Source organism: Gymnoscopelus microlampas, assembly GCF_963454915.1.
Source record: "Gymnoscopelus microlampas genome assembly, chromosome: 15".
Taxonomy (NCBI): domain Eukaryota; kingdom Metazoa; phylum Chordata; class Actinopteri; order Myctophiformes; family Myctophidae; genus Gymnoscopelus; species Gymnoscopelus microlampas.
This window is the reverse complement of record NC_139952.1, coordinates 47,610,729-47,631,684: the sequence shown is the minus strand read 5'-3', so window position 1 is coordinate 47,631,684 and position 20,956 is coordinate 47,610,729. Positions and strand designations below refer to the sequence as shown.

At 41.9% G+C, this 20,956-nt stretch overlaps 1 protein-coding gene across 4 annotated transcripts in view; it reads right to left on the bottom strand.

Moving 5' to 3' along the window:
• LOC311062415 (glucocorticoid-induced transcript 1 protein-like) overlaps window positions 1-20,956 on the bottom strand; it is a 40,639-nt gene that overhangs the window by 8,795 nt on the left and 10,888 nt on the right. For 3 of the 4 annotated variants that reach the window (XM_084081437.1, XM_084081436.1, XM_084081439.1), the window contains exons 2-3: window positions 10,494-10,651; window positions 2,302-2,391 (exon numbers count right to left, since the gene is read on the bottom strand). In XM_084081437.1, the coding sequence (XP_083937563.1) occupies window positions 2,302-2,391; window positions 10,494-10,651 (248 nt within the window). The remainder of the gene's footprint in view (window positions 1-2,301; window positions 2,392-10,493; window positions 10,652-20,956) is intronic. The other variant, XM_084081438.1, reaches the window with a different exon arrangement.

The following is a 20,956-nucleotide window of genomic DNA, read 5'->3' as shown; positions in this document are numbered from 1 at the left end:
TGCTATTTTTGAAAAATCGTGAAAATGTGTGCAAATCTTTGAATATATGTATTTTTAAAGCAAACATTTTTAACTCAAATCTTTGCTTCTGGGGGGTCCCTGGAACAACATATTTTGAGATGGGGGTCGGTGGCCAAATACGTACATCATTTTGGGGGTCCTTGACATGAAAAAGTTTGAGCACCACTGATATAGAAACATACGTTTTTGAGAATACTGTTGGGATTTAGGAGACACGTAGCATCGGCTTCATTAATGGGTTAATTAAAGAATTGTTATTTTGATCAACGTTTGCCAGCTATCTCTCCTATTGGTACCAACATCAATACAGCATGGATGGAATTGTGGACACAATCCTATCCAACGATGACAACATATTCTAGGTCTGAGAGGCTAAGTCTCATCAAACCCTAAACACTTGATATGGAAACCACTGATCTATGAGATCTGTGTCTGCAGCCCTGTGTGTGTGTGTGTGTGTGTGTGTGTGTGTGTGTGTGTGTGGTTATTGTTCCATGTCTTCCTGCAGCACAGAGAGGCTTCAGCCACAGCCTCAGAAGGCGAGGCCCATAAATTGTGGGCGGCTTAATGGCCGTCGCAGAGAGAGAGAGAGAGAGAGAGAGAGAGAGAGAGAGAGAGAGAGAGAGAGAGAGAGAGAGAGAGAGAGAGAGAGAGAGAGAGAGAGAGAGAGAGAGAGAGAGAGGAGAGAGAGAGAGAGAGAGAGAGAGAGAGAGAGAGAGAGAGAGAGAGAGAGAGAGAGAGAGAGAGAGAGAGAGAGAGAAGAGAGAGAGAGAGAGAGAGAGAGAGAGAGAGAGAGAGAGAGAGAGAGAGAGAGAGAGAAGAGAGAGAGAGAGAGAGAGAGAGAGAGAGAGAGAGAGAGAGAGAGAGAGAGAGAGAGAGAGAGAGAGAGAGAGGGGAAGTGGGTGGTTATGGAGGCAGATAGCAGTGTTATCTGCCACCTCCCTGCAGGAGCAGCACACCGCCAGGGGTGGAGCTGAGAGGGAGAGATAAGGAAGAGGAAGAGGAGGAGGAAGAGGAGGAGGCCGTGGCCAGGGTGCAGCCTTCTGTCTGAATTCATTCTACTATGCTGCTACCAGAATGTGGAATGTCATACCGACAGCCATCAATCAGTGTGACTCCCGTCCCTACACTCCTTCAAAACCACCATAAAAGATCACCTGTCTGCAACATGCAACTAGACCTAGACATGTCTTCTAGCTCATTGGTTCTCAAAGTGGGGTCCGGGGACCCCCAGGGGTCCTTGAGAGAGTTCCAGGGGGTCTCCAACTAAATGATAGATAGTTAGGAACAATATTGACCCTTAAGGGTCTGTAACTCTGAGAGTTTACAAATGGAACCAAATGGACCCTTACGGGTCCATTTGGTTCCATTTGTAAACTCTCAGAGTTAAATTAACATTGATTTTACAATATAAATTGGGGCCCCAGAGATAGAAATGCCATTAAATGGGGGTCCGTAGCCCTAATGCATGTTAAACTGGGGGTCCTTAAAATTAAAATGGTTTTAAATCACTGCTAGAGCCGTAAAAATCCTGGGGGTCCTTGGTATATCTTTTGAAATGGGGGTCCATTGGGGGAAATGGGGGACGTGAAAAAGATTTGGCGGATCCCCTTGTAGTAACTCTGAGGACCCCCTAGGGGTCCCGGACCCCCTGTGTGTACGGCTATTTTTTGGCAAAGAGATGTTTGGTGTAGAGGGAAAAAAAGAGCAGAACAAGTAAACAAAAAAAGTTAAATCGAAACACAATTGTATACAATATAGAGTAGGGGGTCCCTGCTTCATCTCTCTCTCAGCTAGGGGGTCCTTGGCCTGAAAACGTTGAAGACCCCTGCTTTATTGTATAACTGTACCTCTGTACTGTTTGCAAACCGTTGATAAAATATTCAATCAATGAATGTCTGTATGTCACCGGTACGAACCAGCCTGACATCAAGCAGGAAGTTGTACGGCTAAAGGAAGGCTGTACAGCAGTTGTTGAACCAAGGTTTACGTTTAGCCGGTATTTATCGCCCACTGACCGATTAAATGTTTAATTGGCCGTTAATTATAAACATCATCGACCACCGTGGCTGATTGGGAAAATTTTGTTACTAGGCTATTTTATCATTTAAGCCCATTATCAATATTATTATTGGATAAAGTAACACAACAGTTACTTACGTGTGTGTGTGTGTGTGTGTGTGTGTGTGTGTGTGTGTGTGTGTGTGTGTGTGTGTGTGTGTGTGTGTGTGTGTGTGTGTGTGTGTGTGTGTGTGTGTGTGTGTGTGTGTGTGTGTGTACCTCTTTGAGCTGCTCGGCGCTGCCCCAGGAGGCGGAGCGCTGGTGTGAACTCCTCTGATCCTCCGTCTGTTCAACCCAACATCCAGGAGTCTGGAAGACATGAACCACATGACAATGAACTACAACTCCCATGAACCACATGACAATAAACTACAACTCCCATGGACCACATGACAATAAACTACAACATCCAGGAGTTTGGAAGACAATGAAACTAATAATGAGAATAAACCACACACAAGAATCAGATACAGGCTGCTACAGCTCATCTTGTCCGCAATCACTCACTCACTCACTCACTCACTCACTCACTCACTCACTCACACACACACACACACACACACACACACACACACACACACACACACACACACACACACACACACACACACACACACACACACACACACACACACACACACACACACACACACACACACACACACACACACACACACACACACACACACACACACACACACACACACAGAGAGTGAAAGCTGAGCCATAGTACGTCAGCGTGCTCTCTCTCTCTCTCTCCCCCTCACACAAACACAGACACACCAACAGAGAGTGTTCCTCTCCTCACTGACACCCAGAAGAAACTGAATAGTTTCCTGGCTCATGGCTAAACGGCCTCCGACTAAAAAGGTCCATTTGTTTATTTTCAGCAGCGAGTCAATTACTAGAGAGACAAGAGGGGCAATGCCCGTCGCAAGTTGATGATGTAATGTGTCCATGTGTGGTCTAGCACTATGGAATACATGTGCAAAAAGAAACATATTTAAAATATTGATTTGACCCTCATATTAACCTTAGTTAATACTTAGTATTAAGTTGTTTTTTATTTTCACATGCATTCCATAGGGCTAGACCACACATGGACAAATGACATCATCAACCTGTGACGGGCATTGTCCCGCTTGAGTAAAAGATGAACCATTTCTAAAATATTTAAGGTGTTTTTTATTTTACATTTTAGTTACCGTATAATGTATTAAAGGTATATTTGACTTATTAGCCAGGGATCCTGTTAAGACCACCTGCCCTGTATGTGTCTCTGTCAATGCACACACACACACACACACAAGAGCTGCTGTGGGGGAAATTCCAGCCTTTCCGCCGGAGAGAATTTGGCACGTGAAGAATCGCCTTTTGGTGAAAGACTCCTTCTCCTCCTCAAGAGGCCAAGGCCAGGTCTCTCCTCTCCTCTCCTCTCCTCACCCAACAACACACACACACACACACACACACACACACACACACACACACACACACACACACACACACACACACGGTGTAAAGTAACTAAGTACATTTACTCAAGTACTTAAGTACAATTTTGAGGTACTTTTACTTTACCGGAGTATTTCCAATTGTCTATACTTCTACTTCTACTCCACTACATCTCAGAGGCAAATATTGTGCTTTTACTCCACTACAATTATTTGAAAACTTTAGTTACTAGTTACTTTGCAGATATACATTATTATATAAAACACACATTAACTACTTTAGCCCTATTTTATACATAGGCTATTTTCAAACATTTTAGTACCTTTGCTTTTGGCACTTTAAGTGCATTTTGATACCAATACGTTTGTGTTTTTACTTAAGTAAAACATTTTAGTACTTTTCCACACACACGCGCACACACACACACACACACACACACACACACACACACACACACACACAGGAAGGTGGAGGAAGTAGGCTCAGATTGATTCACTCTGTGCTCTCTTGTCACGTTGACAGCAGCGTTACATGCGTTGCGTTGTTAGAGCAGCTTGTTGTTGGGTCTGGGTTGCCGAGCAACGAGATGAAAACAGGATGCAGAGTCACGGGGGCGGAGCTATGACTGACTCCCTGCTGTGTGTGGGAGAGCCTTCTGTCAGGTGGAAAACCTCTTACAGTATATCTCCATATTCTAACTTTGTGTTTTCTTCGAACATTAACTCCCCTACTTGATCTTATTACAGCGTCACTCAATAGCATCAAAAATAGCAGATCTACAAGGTGCAATCGGTTATTTTCTCTCTTTTTGTGTGACACTCGTATGGATGAAGTAGGCCATTCAGTTATGAAAACATAAGTTGAAATATGGAGATACAAGGTTTCTGCCTGACAGCGATGATATTGCTACACACCACACCACACCACACCACACCACACCACACATACTGCACAGTCACACCAACACACTATGTTTCTGGTAGTTCCAAAAACATTCCAGAGTAGAGTTTGTAGGGTTGTCTTTGACACACGCTACAAGACTACAAGCTCCGAGTGTCACGCTATGACCTTGTAGATCTGCTATTTTTGGAAAAATCGTGAAAGATTGTGCAAGTCTTTGAATATATATATAATTTTTTTTCAAGCAAAACATTTTTACTCAAATATTTACTTCTGGGGGGGTTCCTGGAACAAAATATGTTGAGATGGTGGTCCGCGGCCAAATACATATAATGTTGGGGGTCCTCGACATGAAAAGGTTGGAGAACCACTGATTATAGCAACATACGTTTTTTCAAAAAACTGTTAGGATTTAGAAGACATTTGTAGAACCCCCCAGAGGTAAAGATTTGAGTTACAAATGTTCGCTTAAAAGCGCTGGCTGGTCGGTGCTCACAGTCACACCTTAGTGCCACTTCAAGAGGCCTGCTTAATAATACACCGTAAACCCACAGAGTCACCGAGGTCAACCTCCGTCTGACGGCCCGGCAGTCCGGATGCGTAGGTGGTGAATGTCACACGGCCCGCAGCGTGCGGAGCGGCTGGGACACACGGGGACACGGCGGTACAGAGGCTTAGATGGCTGTGTGACACACGGGGACACGGCGGTAAAGAGGGTTTAGATGGCTGTAAACGGATCTGAGAGGAGCGGCTAGGCTAGCAGGTATACAGGGTAACACCAGCAGAGTTTTATTACCGCAGCGCACCGCCGAGCAACAATAACACTGAAATAAACATCACAAACAGGATGTGGTGGAAGAAGTACTACTGCTGCGGTACTTTACTTACAATGAATGTACTGTAGGCATTTAGGAGAGACTAGTGTTGTTGGTTTGGACAGCAACGTTTGATTCAATTTTTGTCAGTCTTTTGAATCAAATTCCATTTAGTTTTAGTCATATTTTAGTCATCTGAAATGTTTTAGTTTTAGTCTAGTTTTAGTCGACTAAATATCATAAGATTATAGTCGACTAAATCTACAGTTGATTTAGTCGACTATAATGTATTTTGGCGGTGCCTTGATGGTGTCGTAATGGCTGATTTTACACTTGATTGCATGCTGAAAATAGCAGATCTGCGACGCGTTGTGAGCTTGTAGATCGGCTATTTTCAGAGTGCAAACAAGCAGTTCTACTGGATCTTTTCTCCACTAGTCCCTCACTAACATTTTAGTCTAGTTTGTATTTGTAGACAAAATTGTCAATATAGTTTCAGTCATCGTAGCTTAGTTTTTATCTAGTTTTTGTCAGTGAAAAAAGGTAGGCGGCGACGAACATTTTTCTTCAGTTTTAGTTGACGAAATCAACTTTGTATCAGACGCTTTTTATCCTGAGTGACTTACAATAATCAAGGTAAACACACACATCAAATGCAGAGAGACAGTGTAGTGCCTCAGTAAACTAGGATCACAGGTAAACCAAGAACCTAGCATCTTTCCAAATAACCTGCCTGCTATCTAAACTTTAACATTGTGGTCAAGAGAAACAAGCCTAAGTGACTAAAACATGAGAACTTGATGACCAAGGTCAGTCCGCATGCATGGTGGTCATAACACGGTCAAGTGCTACGAGCTACGGTTACATAAACCGGAACGCATCTGTGTAACCACTTAAACCATTATTTTATACTTTGGCTATTCAAAAATAGCAGATCTACAAGCTCATAGCGTGGCACAGTGTCGCGCTATGAGCTTGTAGATCTGCTATTTTTGAAAACATTTTTAAATGTGTGCAAATCTTTGAATCTTTAAAATATTTTTTAAAGCTAACATTTGTAACTCAAATGTTTGCTTCTGGGGGGTCCCTGGAACAAAATATTTAGACATGGGGGTCCGCGGCCAAATACATATCATTTTGGGGGGTCCTTGACATGAAAAAGTTTGAGAACCACTGATTTAGATAGCATGTTGTTTAGACAGATGCTAGTTTCATATCCTATAGTTAGTCTTTGTAGGCACTGACTACACTGTTCTATCTGCTCTCTACTACTTGTGTTACTATTTACCTGCTTTGTTTATTGACTAGAGCTCATGTTTACTCTCTCTCTCTCACAAACTGGTACAGTAGGTCTCTCTGGATGAGTGTGTGACACAGTACATGGTGACTTGTTGCCAGGGGGTTCATGTGGTTACAGTATGTCAGTAAGGTTCTGCTCCTTCAGAACGCTGCAGCTAACCAACGCTAACCCAAACAAAGATTGTGTTGACGTCTGAAATTCCCCACTTCCCTGTGTGTGTGCGTGTGTGTGTGTGTGTGTGTGTGTGTGTGTGTGTGTGTGTGTGTGTGTGTGTGTGTGTGTGTGTGTGTGTGTGTGTGTGTGTGTGTGTGTGTGTGAGAGAGAGAGAGAGAGAGCAGCTCCACGTCCTCAGCCCTCATATAAGCCTGTCCTTCTCCTAAGGCCAGGCTATATAAATACTCTCTAATACTATTATTTAGGGATGTTCGATACTGACTGTATCGGAACATACTGATGTTCCGATACAGATATCAACCGATACAGATATATACTTTTCACCAAAAGTCAACTAATTGTCAGGTACTGTAACAACATCACTATCTAATAAAATAAAATAGCTATAATATCATAAGTCATATCACAAAGACACGTAAAGTACAAAGTACTCATGTATGAAAAAGAAGGGGGGTAATAAGAAAAGAAACAGTCCATACCAGTGATATCCACACACAGCCTGCATCAGGTGATGATTCTATGAAGCCACGAGTGCTTTTATATAAAACACCTTTTAAATATAATTCAAAAGGAGGAACAGTAGTATTGTTTCTAAAATCTAAATCACGGCTCATTCCACGTTCCAAGGTGAACAGAAAGAGAAAGCACTTCTAGACGGCTCAGAGGTCACCTGGGCTGAATCAGAATGGAAGTGGATCTAATGCAGTATATAGCTGGTAAAATGACATACAAGTAGCTAGTTTACCCAACAATGTGTTCAGAAATAACATTTCATTTGGTTTTCCTCCTCTAGCATACAGAGAGCCATCATAGACAGCAGTACAGTGGTTCAGTGGTTCAGTACATGAGTGTGTGTCACCAAACTAAACACACTACCGTACTATACTAAGTAAATGAATACATCAAAACCAATATTTGCAAAAGGGGGGAATCTTAATCTCATGTACAACACACTGATACTCTGTAACTTAACCCATTCAATCCAGGAACGCATCTGTGTCACTTTAGATTTATTTGGCTATTCAAAAATAGCAGATCTACAAGCGCATAGCTACTCTATGAGCTTGTAGATCTGCTATGGTTGGGGGAAAAAATCATGAAAATGTGTGCACATCTTTGAATATATTTATATACATTTTTAAAATCAAATCTTTGCTTCTACATGGGGGGTCACTGGAATCAAATATTTTGAGATGGGGGTCCGTGGCCAAATACATATCATTTTGGGGGTCCTTGACATGAAAAAGTTTGAGAACCTCTGATATTATAGCAACATTTTTTTTTAACTGTTTTAGACATTTGTAGAATCCCCCAGAAGCAAAGATTTGAGTTAAAAATGTTCACTTTAAAAACATATATATTCAAAGATTTGCAAAAATGTTCACAATCTTTCAAAAAATAAATGCTAATCTACAAGCTTGTAGAGTGCCGCGCTACAAGCTTGTAGATCTGCTATTTTTTAATAGCCCAGGGTATAAAATAATGGTTATAGCAAAAAAATCTAAAAAGACACAGCATGCGTTCCTGGATTTAACGGGTTAATATCTGCAGTGATCGATCAGGAACCTGCAACAGCTCTCTTGCGTGATTAACAAAGAGGCTAACCACCGTATACATGACTGTATCACTGGTGTACGAATGCTCTCTTTTCTGGACTTATCATTATACCCTGACCTGAATCATTTGTCAAAATAGAACAGGGCCTAAAATAGATCCTTGGGGGACACCTTTGAGAGCTCAAAGTTAAACCGTGTTGTGTATCTTCTTTCTGATCATAATAAACCAATTCAAAGCCATTTCACTAAAGCTGATCTGGTTTAGGTTTCTGTAAAAGCTGCGTTTTGTCCACATAATCAAATTCCTCAGACAAATCAACAAATAACCCTCCTGCCCCCACAGCTCTGTTTATTATCTACAAAGTTGACATAATTAGTAACAGACATAGTTGCTGTTATATTGCTGAGGACAGAAATTCACTACAAAACGTTCCTGACAGTTATACATCTATTTAACCCATTCAATCCGGGAACCCATCTCTGTCATAGTAGATTGCTTTGGCTATTCAAAAATAGCAGATCTACAAGCTCATAGCACGGCACTATGAGCTTGTAGATCTGCTATTTTTGAAAAAATCCTGGAACATTTTTGCAAATCTTTGAATATATATATATATATTATTTTTTAAAGCAAACATTTGTTACTCAAATTCTGGTGGGGGTCCCTGGAACAAAATATTTTGAGATGGGGGTCCACGGACAACATGTCAAGGACTATTTTGGGTGGTCCTTGACATAAAAAAGTTTGAGAACCACTGATATTATAGCAACATAATAATAATTTAAAAAAAAAAGGAAATAAGGATTTAGAAGACATTTGTAGAATCCCCAGAAGCAAAAGATTTGAGTGAAAAATTTGCAAAAATGTTCACAATTTTTCAACAACAACAAAAATAGCAGATCTACAAGCTCATAGCGCGGCACAGAGCCAAAGACATCTAAAATGACACAGATGCGTTCCCGGATTGAATGGGTTAACGTTAACGGCCACTACAAATATTGTGATACTCATTCTCAACTAGAAAAGTGTCGGAGCGCAGATCCCCACCAGGCCAGGTTGTCCTACCCAGGGCCTGTAAAATGTGGAAAATCTGCTAAATGTGACTCATCACAACTTGATCACATGACTCCAGAGATAGTGGCCCTCATGTATCAATGGAACGTGCAAACCAGCTTATATATATATTTGAGCCCAGGAATCAGCTTACATCTACGTGGGATTTATAAAATAAGTTTACCCTGTCAATTCTAGCGTGAGATATGTCTGCTGTTGATACATGTGGCAATTCTATATTCTATATATTCAAATCTTTGAGTATATCTTTTTTTAAAGCGAACATTTGTAACTCAAATCTTTGCTTCTGGGGGACCCTGGAACGAAACATTTTGAGATGGGGGTCCGCGGCTAAATACAAATCTCTAAAAATGTTTTCTAAATCCTAACAGTATGTTGCTATAGAGCGTTGGTTCTCAAAGTGGGGTCCGGGGACCCCCAGGGGTCCTTGAGGGGGTTCCAGGGGGTCCCCAGCTAAATGGTAGTTAGGAACCAAATGGACCCTTATGGGTCTGTAACTCAGAGAGTGTACAAATGGAACCAAATGGACCCTAACGGGTCCATTTGGTTCCATTTGTACACTCTCAGAGTTAAATTAACATTGATTTTACCATATGAATTGGGGTCCAAGAGATAGAAATGCCATTAAATGGGGGTCCGTAGCCCTAATGCATGTCAAACTGGGGGTCCAAGAAATTGAAATGGTTGAAAATCACTGCTATAGAGCCATAAAAACCTTCTCTTATGGGGGTACTTGGCATATCTTTTCAAATGGGGGTCCGCGGGCTAATAAGTGTCAATTTGGGGGTCCTTGACATGAAAAAGTTTGAGAACCACTGCTGTAGAGGACAGGTGTTACCTGTGTGGATGTATCTTTCATGCAGGGTGGTGTAGAGGACAGGTGTTACCTGTGTGGATGTATCTTTCATACAGGGTGGGGTAGAGGACAGGTGTTACCTGTGTGGATGTATCTTTCATACAGGGTGGTGTAGAGGACAGGTGTTACCTGTGTGGATGTATCTTTCATACAGGGTGGGTGGTGTAGAGGACAGGTGTTACCTGTGTGGATGTATCTTTCATACAGGGTGGTGTAGAGGACAGGTGTTACCTGTGTGGATGTATCTTTCATACAGGGTGGTGTAGAGGACAGGTGTTACCTGTGTGGATGTATCTTTCATACAGGGTGGGTGGTGTGGGTGGGGGTCACTGCGGGGCCACTGTCCAGTGAGGTAGGGGCCTGTGATGGTGCCCAGAGACGAGGCCCTTCGGATGGAACCGGAGCCACGCCCCTGATGAGACCTGATGGGCCTTTCAGCTGCACAGAGAGAGAGAGAGAGAGAGAGAGAGAGAGAGAGAGAGAGAGAGAGAGAGACACAGAGAGAGAGAGAGAGAGAGAGAGAGAGAGACACAGAGAGAGAGAGAGAGAGAGAGAGAGAGAGAGAGAGAGAGAGAGACAGAGAGACAGAGAGACAGAGAGAGAGAGAGAGAGAGAGAGAGAGAGAGAGAGAGAACACAGGAGAGTTCAAATGAAAGGTTTTTCCATCAAAAGCAAAGCAAAGTTTGTTGTTTACCCAGGGTGTCGGACTAAGTACGAAACTTGTTTCCAGCCGGACCCTGCATGGAAGCCTTGCTCAAGGGCTATTCAGCGGTGATTCATGATTGATGTGATGAATTGGGGAATCGAACTAGGGACCTTCCGGTATCAAGGCCGCCCCTCTAACCACTAGGCCACCGCTGCCACATCATCACCTATGCTAGTGATAACTCAACCCACAGTGTGTACTGTATATACCAGTGGTTCTAACTTGAGGAGGGCCACTAAATTAATCCATTAAGACCTAGAACGCAACATAGTGAAAAATGTGTGCAAATCTTTGAATATATCTATGTTTTGAGCAAAATAAGACAAGATGTTAGTTTTCAGATTAGATTTACGGTAGTAACAGAATTCTGCAACTTGTCTATACTATGTGGAGAGAGTGAAACCTATGATCTGAATAAAGGGCCCGTCATTCATTGACTGCCAAAATGTTCACGCTCACAAATCATTTTGTAAAAATGTTTTTTATGTATTTAATGTTTTTTTATTTTCCAATTATTATTTTTTTAATAAATGAAAAAAAAATGATTGAAAAAACATGGCCCCCTCATGTATTAGGAGGGCAGTATGAGTCACCAGAACCAAGGATTCCATCATGGTTAAAATGGAGTTTGAAGTTACAATGGGTTTGTATAGGAAGGGGTCGTGTCTGATAAAATGAATATCAAATATCTAAATACTGAATCAAGCAACTTAAAAACTGTCTGGAGTGAAACACAAAAGCCTGTGTAGACGATAAAATTACCATTTAAAAAAACTCTCCACTGACCAAACAGGACTGGTCTCTCTAGGAAAAACATTCCAGTCACCAAATGACATGTAACACATGCAGGCTGGGTGCAGTGCAGGGTGAACTACTCAATGTGTTTTACTCAAAGTAAAAGTATCAATACCACAATTAATAGTAAAATAACAACGTTCTCACTATTGGTCGTATGACAAAGCATGTAGGACTTCAATGGTTAAACATACTGTAGTGTCATGGTGCTATTCTGTGCTCACTACTACACTGAGGTGACTCCAGGATGTCCTGAACAGGACTGTAGGAATCCCATTAAATCTGTCAGAGCAGGGCGGGGTCACCTCATATAAAAACACACACACACACACACACACACACACACACACACACACACACACACACACACACACACACACACACACACACACACACACACACACACACACACACACACACACACACACACACACACACACACACACACACACACACACACACACACACACACACTTAGAATATACAATGATGTAATATATATAATTCCATTTGTCAAGATATCAGACATCAAAAATATATGTATATTAAAAAGATGATTTGCTGAACCTACAGTACATGAGCCAGATTAAGTGGGTTATTATTGGCTCTAATTATGGGTTTGTATATATTTGAGGTTAATTGCCCACAGCCCTGATTAAGAAAAAAGGAAGTCTATTTATAAGTGGCGGTGATCTGAGGAACTATGTTAAGTACAAAGCCATGTAGCACGCTCTCCCTCTCTCTCTCTCTCTCTCTCACACACACGTTTGTGAACATTTTTCTCTCTTTGTGCAAAGATTTGCACACATTTTCAAGATAGTGCCACGCTATGAGCTTGTAGATCTGCTATTTTTGCATAGCCAAAGAAATCTAAAAGTGACCCAGATCCAACGGAACTGACACATCTAGACAGAAATAAAAACTATGCTGTCCTTGTTTCTACTGAATGACATTTTTCAAAAGAACATCGTTTGAAACCAAAATACACTTTGATTTGAGGATTCAATGACATTTTATAGAACAAATCCTGTCAGCATGTGTGCATATCACACACACACACACACACACACACACACACACACACACACACACACACACACACACACACACACACACACACACACACACACACACACACACACACACACACACACACACACACACACACACACACACACACACAGTTTTTTTTCTGCCTACACACTGAAATATTTGATGCTAGGTTTGGTTAACCTGTTTAGACCTGGAACGCATCTGTGTCACTTTAGGTTTTTTTGGCTATTCAAAAATAGCAGATCTACAAGCTCATAGCGCGGCACCGAGTGCCGCGCTATGAGCTTGTAGATCTGCTATTTTTGAAAAATCGTAAAGAAATATATATTTTTTTCAAAAATCTGTTTTAAATCTGATTTAGAAAATATTTTAAGAAGCTGACTCAGGCCTTAATGGGTTAAAACCCAATGTGTCATTGTCTAGCTGTGAGCTGTCCATAGTGACATGTTGTTGTGAGGTCTTGTAGATCGGCTGTGGTTTGGTCTTCATTAGCTAGTGCCACATGGGAGATTATTAGTCATGGGAGAAGGGGTCAAGGGTCAAAGGGTGTCCAACCAGGGGAACGTACTGTATCTTATCGCTGAGCCAACACCATGTGGAGAGAGAGGGTCCTCTGTGTGTGTGTGTGTGTGTGTGTGTGTGTGTGTGTGTGTGTGTGTGTGTGTGTGTGTGTGTGTGTGTGTGTGTGTGTGTCTTTTTCATGGTTTCCTGATACCAGATGGAAAGAAAGATCCAGAGCTGTGCCAGAATGCACGCACACACACACACACACACACACACACACACACACACACACACACACACACACACACACACACACACACACACACACACACACACACACACACACACACACACACACACACACACACACACACACACACACACACACACACACACACACACACACACACACACACACAAAATTGCACCCTGAGGTCTGGCTTTTATGAAACGCTGACTGTATGATAGACAGCTCAACTGTACTCTGGGATCTCTCTGCTACAAAAACACCCTGCATCATTTCACCTGACATTGTGCGTGTGTGTGTGTGGGGGGGGGGGGGTGTGTGTGAGTGCGAGTGTGTGCGTGTGTGAGTGAGAGAGAAGCCATACAGGCTACAACTAGTAAGCGTAGACCTACAAGCTAGCAAGGCTAATGCCCAGTTAAAAACGTTTAACAGAAAAATATATATATATGCCACAAATCAGATAACTTCTGCTGACCAAGAAACCCCTGTTAGGTACTGATTAAATATTATTACATTACATTATTATATTAGGTACTAGACTAGAACTCACAATAACAGAACAGCTGATAGATGTCACAAGCTGAGTCAAGTCGTATACATTTGAATCCTGACGTCCCTGTTCTGGGTTTAAAGTTCACAACGTTGTGAGCTTGTAGATCTGCTATTTTTGAATACTAGCCCAAGTATAAAATAATGGTTATAGCTCAAATCTAAAATGACACATTATGAATTCATGGATTGTATGGATTAAATGTTTGTTTTTTGTATAAAAGGAACGAAGGATTAGAGCAGAGGGTTTCTGTGAGGCCTTCAATGTTCTCTCTATTAGACACAGAGAAGGATCCTGGACATCAGGTATTCACATTACAGACCCGATACAGACACTATAACATACATACAGTACATACAGTACATACATACATAACATGAAGTAGAAAACATGACAGACCTAGTCAGTGAACATACAGAATGCCTCATGCACGTCTCCAATAAAACCACGACTAACATGATTTAATATACGTATGCTCCCTGTCCTGCAGAAACCTCTTATATCCATACTTTAACTTTCTAATGTTTTTCCGTAAATTAACCACTTGAACCCCAGCATCCATATTCTGGGAACAATAGCAAAAAAAGAGTCTGATCGGCTATTTTTGGCAAAGAGATTAGGTGTGTGGACAGGAAAAAGTATAGTTTTCTCTGGTCCAGCTTACTAGAAGGTTTAAATGGTTGCGCTGGATCGCCTATTTTAATAGCTTTTTTTTTGTTTAGTTTTTTGTGAGATCTGACGTTCATAGTGACAGAACACAAAAAAAAAAAAAGTTGAGATTGTAATCTCGAGATTTCGATCTCGTCAAGCGAGACTTTTTTGACAGTTTTCTGTCACTATGAACGTCAGATCTCACCAAAAACAAAACAAAAAAAAAGCTATTAAAATAGGCGATCTAGCGCAAGGCCTATTGGCGCACGTTTTATGCTGTGGCAGACCCGGGATGGAGTTATGACATTTTTCTACTGTATGTTTCATCCCAAGATATCATAACGACATAGAAAAGGTAAGAAAACCTTAGTCCAAAATTCCCCTTTAACGTTATACTACAATGTCACACAAACGTAGCAAAAGTACTATATCCACAAGCTAAACTCAGTTTTGTACATACAAGGTTTCCGCCCCACAGAGACGATATATATATTTACGGCTGCAGCAAAAGGCCTTAAAGGAAAGCGCTCTTGTTGATGTTGATGGACATCATAAGGGTATGTGAACGACGCCCGAGGCAATCTGTACCACTCTGATACAAAGATAACAAACTGTCTGTCAATCAAGACAAATAGACACGACGAGACCTTTAGAAAACATTAAAAACATGCTACTGTACATCAGGGGTCTTCAACAGGGGGTCCGGGACACCTCAGGGTTCCTCAGAGTTACTACAGGGGGGGCTGCCAAATCTCTGCGTGATTGGATGTTTTTTTACATTAACCACTTGAACCCCTAGCATCCCTATTCTGAGGAGAACTTTAGTCAAAAATAGCAGATCTACAAGATCACAACGCCTCGCGCTGCGGATAGGATAAGCCCTTGCATGCCTTTCCCCTCATTTCCTGTCTTGTTGTTGTTGTTGTGAACCTTGTTTCATCAACAAGTTGCACCCTGCTTGACGAATGGAAACCAGCAGCACCCTACTGCACCCTACTACTTCCTGTGCACCCTACTACTTCCTGTCACTTCCATGTGTGTCTGACAGCGCATGCAGAGCCCTGCCTGCCTGCCTGCCTGCCTGTCTGCCTGCGTCCAGACTGTCACCGTTAAACTGTCAGAACAGCGTTTAATGACAACGAGAAACACACACACACACACACACACACACACAAACACAGACCCCCCCCCCCCCCCTAAGCTTTTGGGGGAAAAAGCGTCCCTCATGTGTGATGATCTCGCCTTTCCGGTGATTTGGGGCAATTTGGGGCGACCAAATATAGCATGTAAACAATGGAAGAGAGAGAGAGAGGAACGACTTGAAACAGAGCAGTCGGGGGTCCGATCCCAGACCGCCTTCGTCCTTGAGCCAAGAATTAGGTGTTAGAGCGTTTTATATGGTCTCTGATGGGGTACAAACCTCACATGTACAAAACTTGTTACTTTTCAGGATTCGAATTCAAAAGGAGAAAAAAAGTAGCAGATCTACAAGCTCAAGACTGCATTTTTTTTCTTTTTTAAAATATTTTTTGGGCCTTTTTTCTGCCTTTATTTGATAGATTACAGACTGACAGGAATTGGAGAGAGAGAGAGAGAGATGGGGAGTGACATGCAGCAAAGATTCGAACCCGCGACACGCATTAGCAGCCTAGGTTGCAGTCTGAACTCTGTTATGGAGAAGCCAAGGAGGAGATAGCCTTTAGTTATTACGTGCACCTAGCAGTCTCCTTGTGTCCACGTATTTCAATGGCCATGTACACTGTACTGCATAGCACCTTACACTTTGCTCTTTATGACCTAATGTGAACTCTATGTACCGGCTATGGATGTTTTACTGTTCTGTTTTTTACTGTTTTTGGGGCGGTGTAGCCGCCCCCTATAAGTGAGTTTTGGATACCGACCAAAAAAATTGTATACCCCCTAACCCTTCCATTGTTAATGCAAATCGATACTTTTTTTCATATCAGCCAATCACATTACAGCTAGTGTCTTCACCACTAACTGTAATGTGATTGGCTGACTTTGCAAATTCAGGACTGTGATTGGCTAGCGAAACACATGACACATGTGCAGCCCTATGAATAGCAGTATGGACTTTAAAAAAAGTAATTTATCCTTTTTTTAAAGTGAGTCATGTTGTGATGACCACACACCGCCCACTTCACACTGGGTGTGATTTTTTTACTGTCTGTTTTAATGTTGTTGTACTGTACTGATGCTATATGCTGCAAACCAATTTGCCCCTCGGGGACACTAATAAACTTGAACCTTGAACCTTGAACCTAGGTGCCCGGACCACTACGCCAGCCGTTCGGGGCCCAAATCTGCTACTTTTGATGCTTTTGATGATGGTGTTTTTTCACAAAAAGTTAGAATATGGAGATAAAGAGGTTTTTCTGCTCAGACAGTGATGATATATAAAGCAGTTTGTAGCCGTGGCTCTGAGGAGGAGAAAGAGATACGTCACCATTATACAGAGCTCTGCCTTTAACCCATTAAGACCGGGAACGCATACTGTGTCATTTTAAGATTTCTTTGGGCTGTTCAAAAATAGCAGATATACAAGTTCATAGCGTGGCACCAAGTGCCGTGCTATGAGCTTGTAGATCTGCTATTTTTGAAAAATCGTGTTTTTATATATATATATATATATATATATATATATATATATATTGAAACAGACACTATAACATACTTGAAACATTTTAACTCAAAATGTTTCTGGGGGATTCTACAAATGTCTTCTAAATCCTAACAGCTTTATTTTTTTAAACCTTTGTTGCTATAATATCAGTGGTTCTCAAACTTTTTTCATGTCAAGGACCCCCAAAATGCCATGTATTTGGCTGCGGACCCCCATCTTAAAGTATTTTGTTCCAGGGACCCCCCAAATTCAAAGATTTGAGTTCAAAATGTATATATATTCAAAGATTTGCACACATTTTCACGATTCTTTTCCAAAAAGCAGTAAAGAGGCCTGTCAGGTTCATACAGGCTAGACCAGTGGTTCTCAAACTTTTTCATGTCAAGGACCCCCAAATTGACACTTATTACCCCACGGACCCCCATTTGAAAAGATATGCCAGGGACCCCCATAAGAGAAGGTTTTTACAGCTCTCTAGCAGTGATTCTCAACCATTTTAATTTCAAGGACCCCCAGTTTGACATGCATTAGGGCTACAGACCCCCATTTAATGGCATTTCTATCTCTGGGACCCCAATTCATATTGTAAAATCAATGTTAATTTAACTCTGAGAGTGTACAAATGGAACCAAATGGACCCGTTAGGGTCCATTTGGTTCCATTTGTACACTCTCTGAGTTACACACCCATAAGGGTCCATTTGGTTCCTGTCCATCATTTAGCTGGGGACCCCCTGGAACCCCCTCAAGTACCCCTGGGGGTCCCCGGACCCCACTTTGAGAAACAATGGGCTAGAGGGACTGGGCCTAGCCTCAGTCCCAGCCTCACTCATCTGCGAAGAGAAGAGCCTGGTCACGACCTAAAGCAGTGAGTGTCTAGGAAGTCCTGAGTGGACAGGATTTCCGTTTCCCCCGGAAACGATATTTTTTGACCAATCACAACACTCGTTTCATTCACGGAGAATGTTAACAGATTTGTAAAGCATCAACGTCATTTCCTTGGGCGGTACCTCCTCCAAATTCAACCATTTCCGGTTGTCAACTTCCTAGACAACCAACATCCCAGGTCTTGCCCAGCGTAGACTGGGCCTATCTACTGTATGCTCATGAGCTTTTCGATCTGCTATTTTTTGTATATATATACATTTTTAACTCAAATCTTTGCATTACTTCATCTTTAAAGCTACTGTGACATGTCTGACAAGTCATTCATAAGGCCTGGAGGAGTACCGTCTGTTAGGAGGACAGCAGTCAGTCAGCCAGCGTACTTCTCAGCTCTGAGCTCCATCAGCTCTGACACGCGGTGCCTGACCCTCTAATCTGTCATAATCCAGTCGGTCAACCAGGTGTGGTGAAGTGAAAGTTCATTCTAGGGTCAGACCAGAGCACCACAGGGCAATTAGACACCACACACACACACACACACACACACACACACACACACAGTGTAGCCCTACACTTTTAGAAATGACACCTCACAGTAACCCTCAACCACAGCAAAACTTTTTTCTTTTTTTTTAAATGCATGTCGTCAACATGTTGTGAGCTTGTAGATCTGCTATTTTCAGTGTGCAACATTGGTTCCATGGAAGACATGCTGGCTTCGATGGAATTTTTTAGATGTCTTTGACAATTCAAAAATAGCAGGTATACAAGCTCACAGCACGGCACCGAGTGCTGAGCTAGGTTTGAGTTGTAGATCTGCCATTTTCAGTGCGCACCATGCTTCCATAGAAGACATGCTGGGCTTCTTATGGAACCCACATGACTGAAATGGGTCATGAGTGACGACTGAGTAACTTTAATCCATGGAAATGACACCTCTCAGTCAGCCTGGACCACAGCCTGTCTGCTCCATTGTTCACCCAGGGATACAGCAGGCCTGCAGTCTACTAAACGTCACATTATAGCAAACATAATTACCCTTCAAGACCATAGCTTAAGCCTATGGTTTGAGTCTTCTACATGTGCAGAGTTATAGATAGAAATGATATGATAAAAATGTCACATTCTAAAGCCAGTTCTTCTCAAACTTTTTAGCTCGAGACCCAAAAAGAGAAATGTGATGTCTCTCTCTCTGAGACCCAAACTAGTGAAAATAGCTGATCTACAAGCTCATAACGTGAGCTTGTGAACTTGTAGGTCTGCTATTTTCACTATTTCTTACGTTTTTTCCCCCCTCATTTATGGGATTTCTTTGACTTTTTTTATTATTTTAAAAAATGTTAGATTTTTTTGATAAACTGTGATTGTTTTATTATTATTATTTTGTGACTTTTTGAAATATTTGTGTTTGTTTAAAAAAGAAAAAGGGATATTTATCCGCGACCCATACAAATGGGTCCACAATCCACAGGTTGAGAACCACTGTTCTAAAGCCAAGGTTGCTTTTGTTTCATGAATTTAGATCAAATCTCCGGCAGCTTGATCTTTCTGGTTGAGGTCTGTGCGTTGAGGAGTGAAAAACATGTCCATAGCCATGATCCCTACAGCATTGCTTCTCAAATTGGGGTCCGGGGACCCCCAGGGGTCCTTGGGGGGGTTCCAGGGGGTCCCCAGCAAAATGTGTTAATATAGCATCACGACAATTACACTTTGGCACTCTGTGCCGCACTATGAGCTTGTAGATCTGTTATTTTTGAAAAATCATGAAAATATGTGCAAATCTTTGAATATATATATGTATTTTTAAGCGAACATTTTTAACTCAAATCTTTGCTTCTTGGGGTCCCTGGAACAAAATATTTTGAGATGGGGGTCCACGGCCAAATACATACATAATATTTTGGGGGTCCTTCACATGAAAAGGTGTGAGAACCACTGCCCTGCAGACTCAACTCTACGGCCGCGTTATAACGATCACATTTTTGTTTTAATGCCAACAACAAGCAACTTACAGTTTTGTGTTCATTCCCTGATCAGATCACCTCCTCCTGCAGATAAAACTATAAGCCAGTGGTTTTATTCTCAGCGTTCAGAGCCTTTCAGAGTCGTTCTAATGTCTTTTAAATCACTCCCAGCCTTCAATTCCTTCGTCTCGGAGAGAGAGAGAGGCCTGGCTTTACAAGCGATACGTTTAAAAAGGAGCCGTAACCATGGTGACAGCATTTTATGGTCTTACCGCTCACTTCCTATGAATGGGCCTTTTTTTAAAACCGCAACACATTGGTTCTTCTACCTTGCATGTTGTTCACAGGATACTGACTGACTGACTAGAGATCTCAGCATCTCTACAACGTGGAACATGGATATGATAACATCTTCCAGACTGAAGGTATGTAAAACACATGTTTACAGTGTCACACACACACACACACACACACACACACACACACACACACACACACACACACACACACACACACACACACACACACACACACACACACACACACACACACACACACACACACACACACACACACACACACACACACACACACACACACACACACACACACACCTTGATCGACCAATTACGTGATTACTTAACGCATTAAAGCCTGAGGGTCCGATTCTACAGCATGTCTACTCAGTTCTCGGAAAAATCAGTTTTCGGAAAAACGTATGTTTCTATATCAGTGGTTCTCAAAC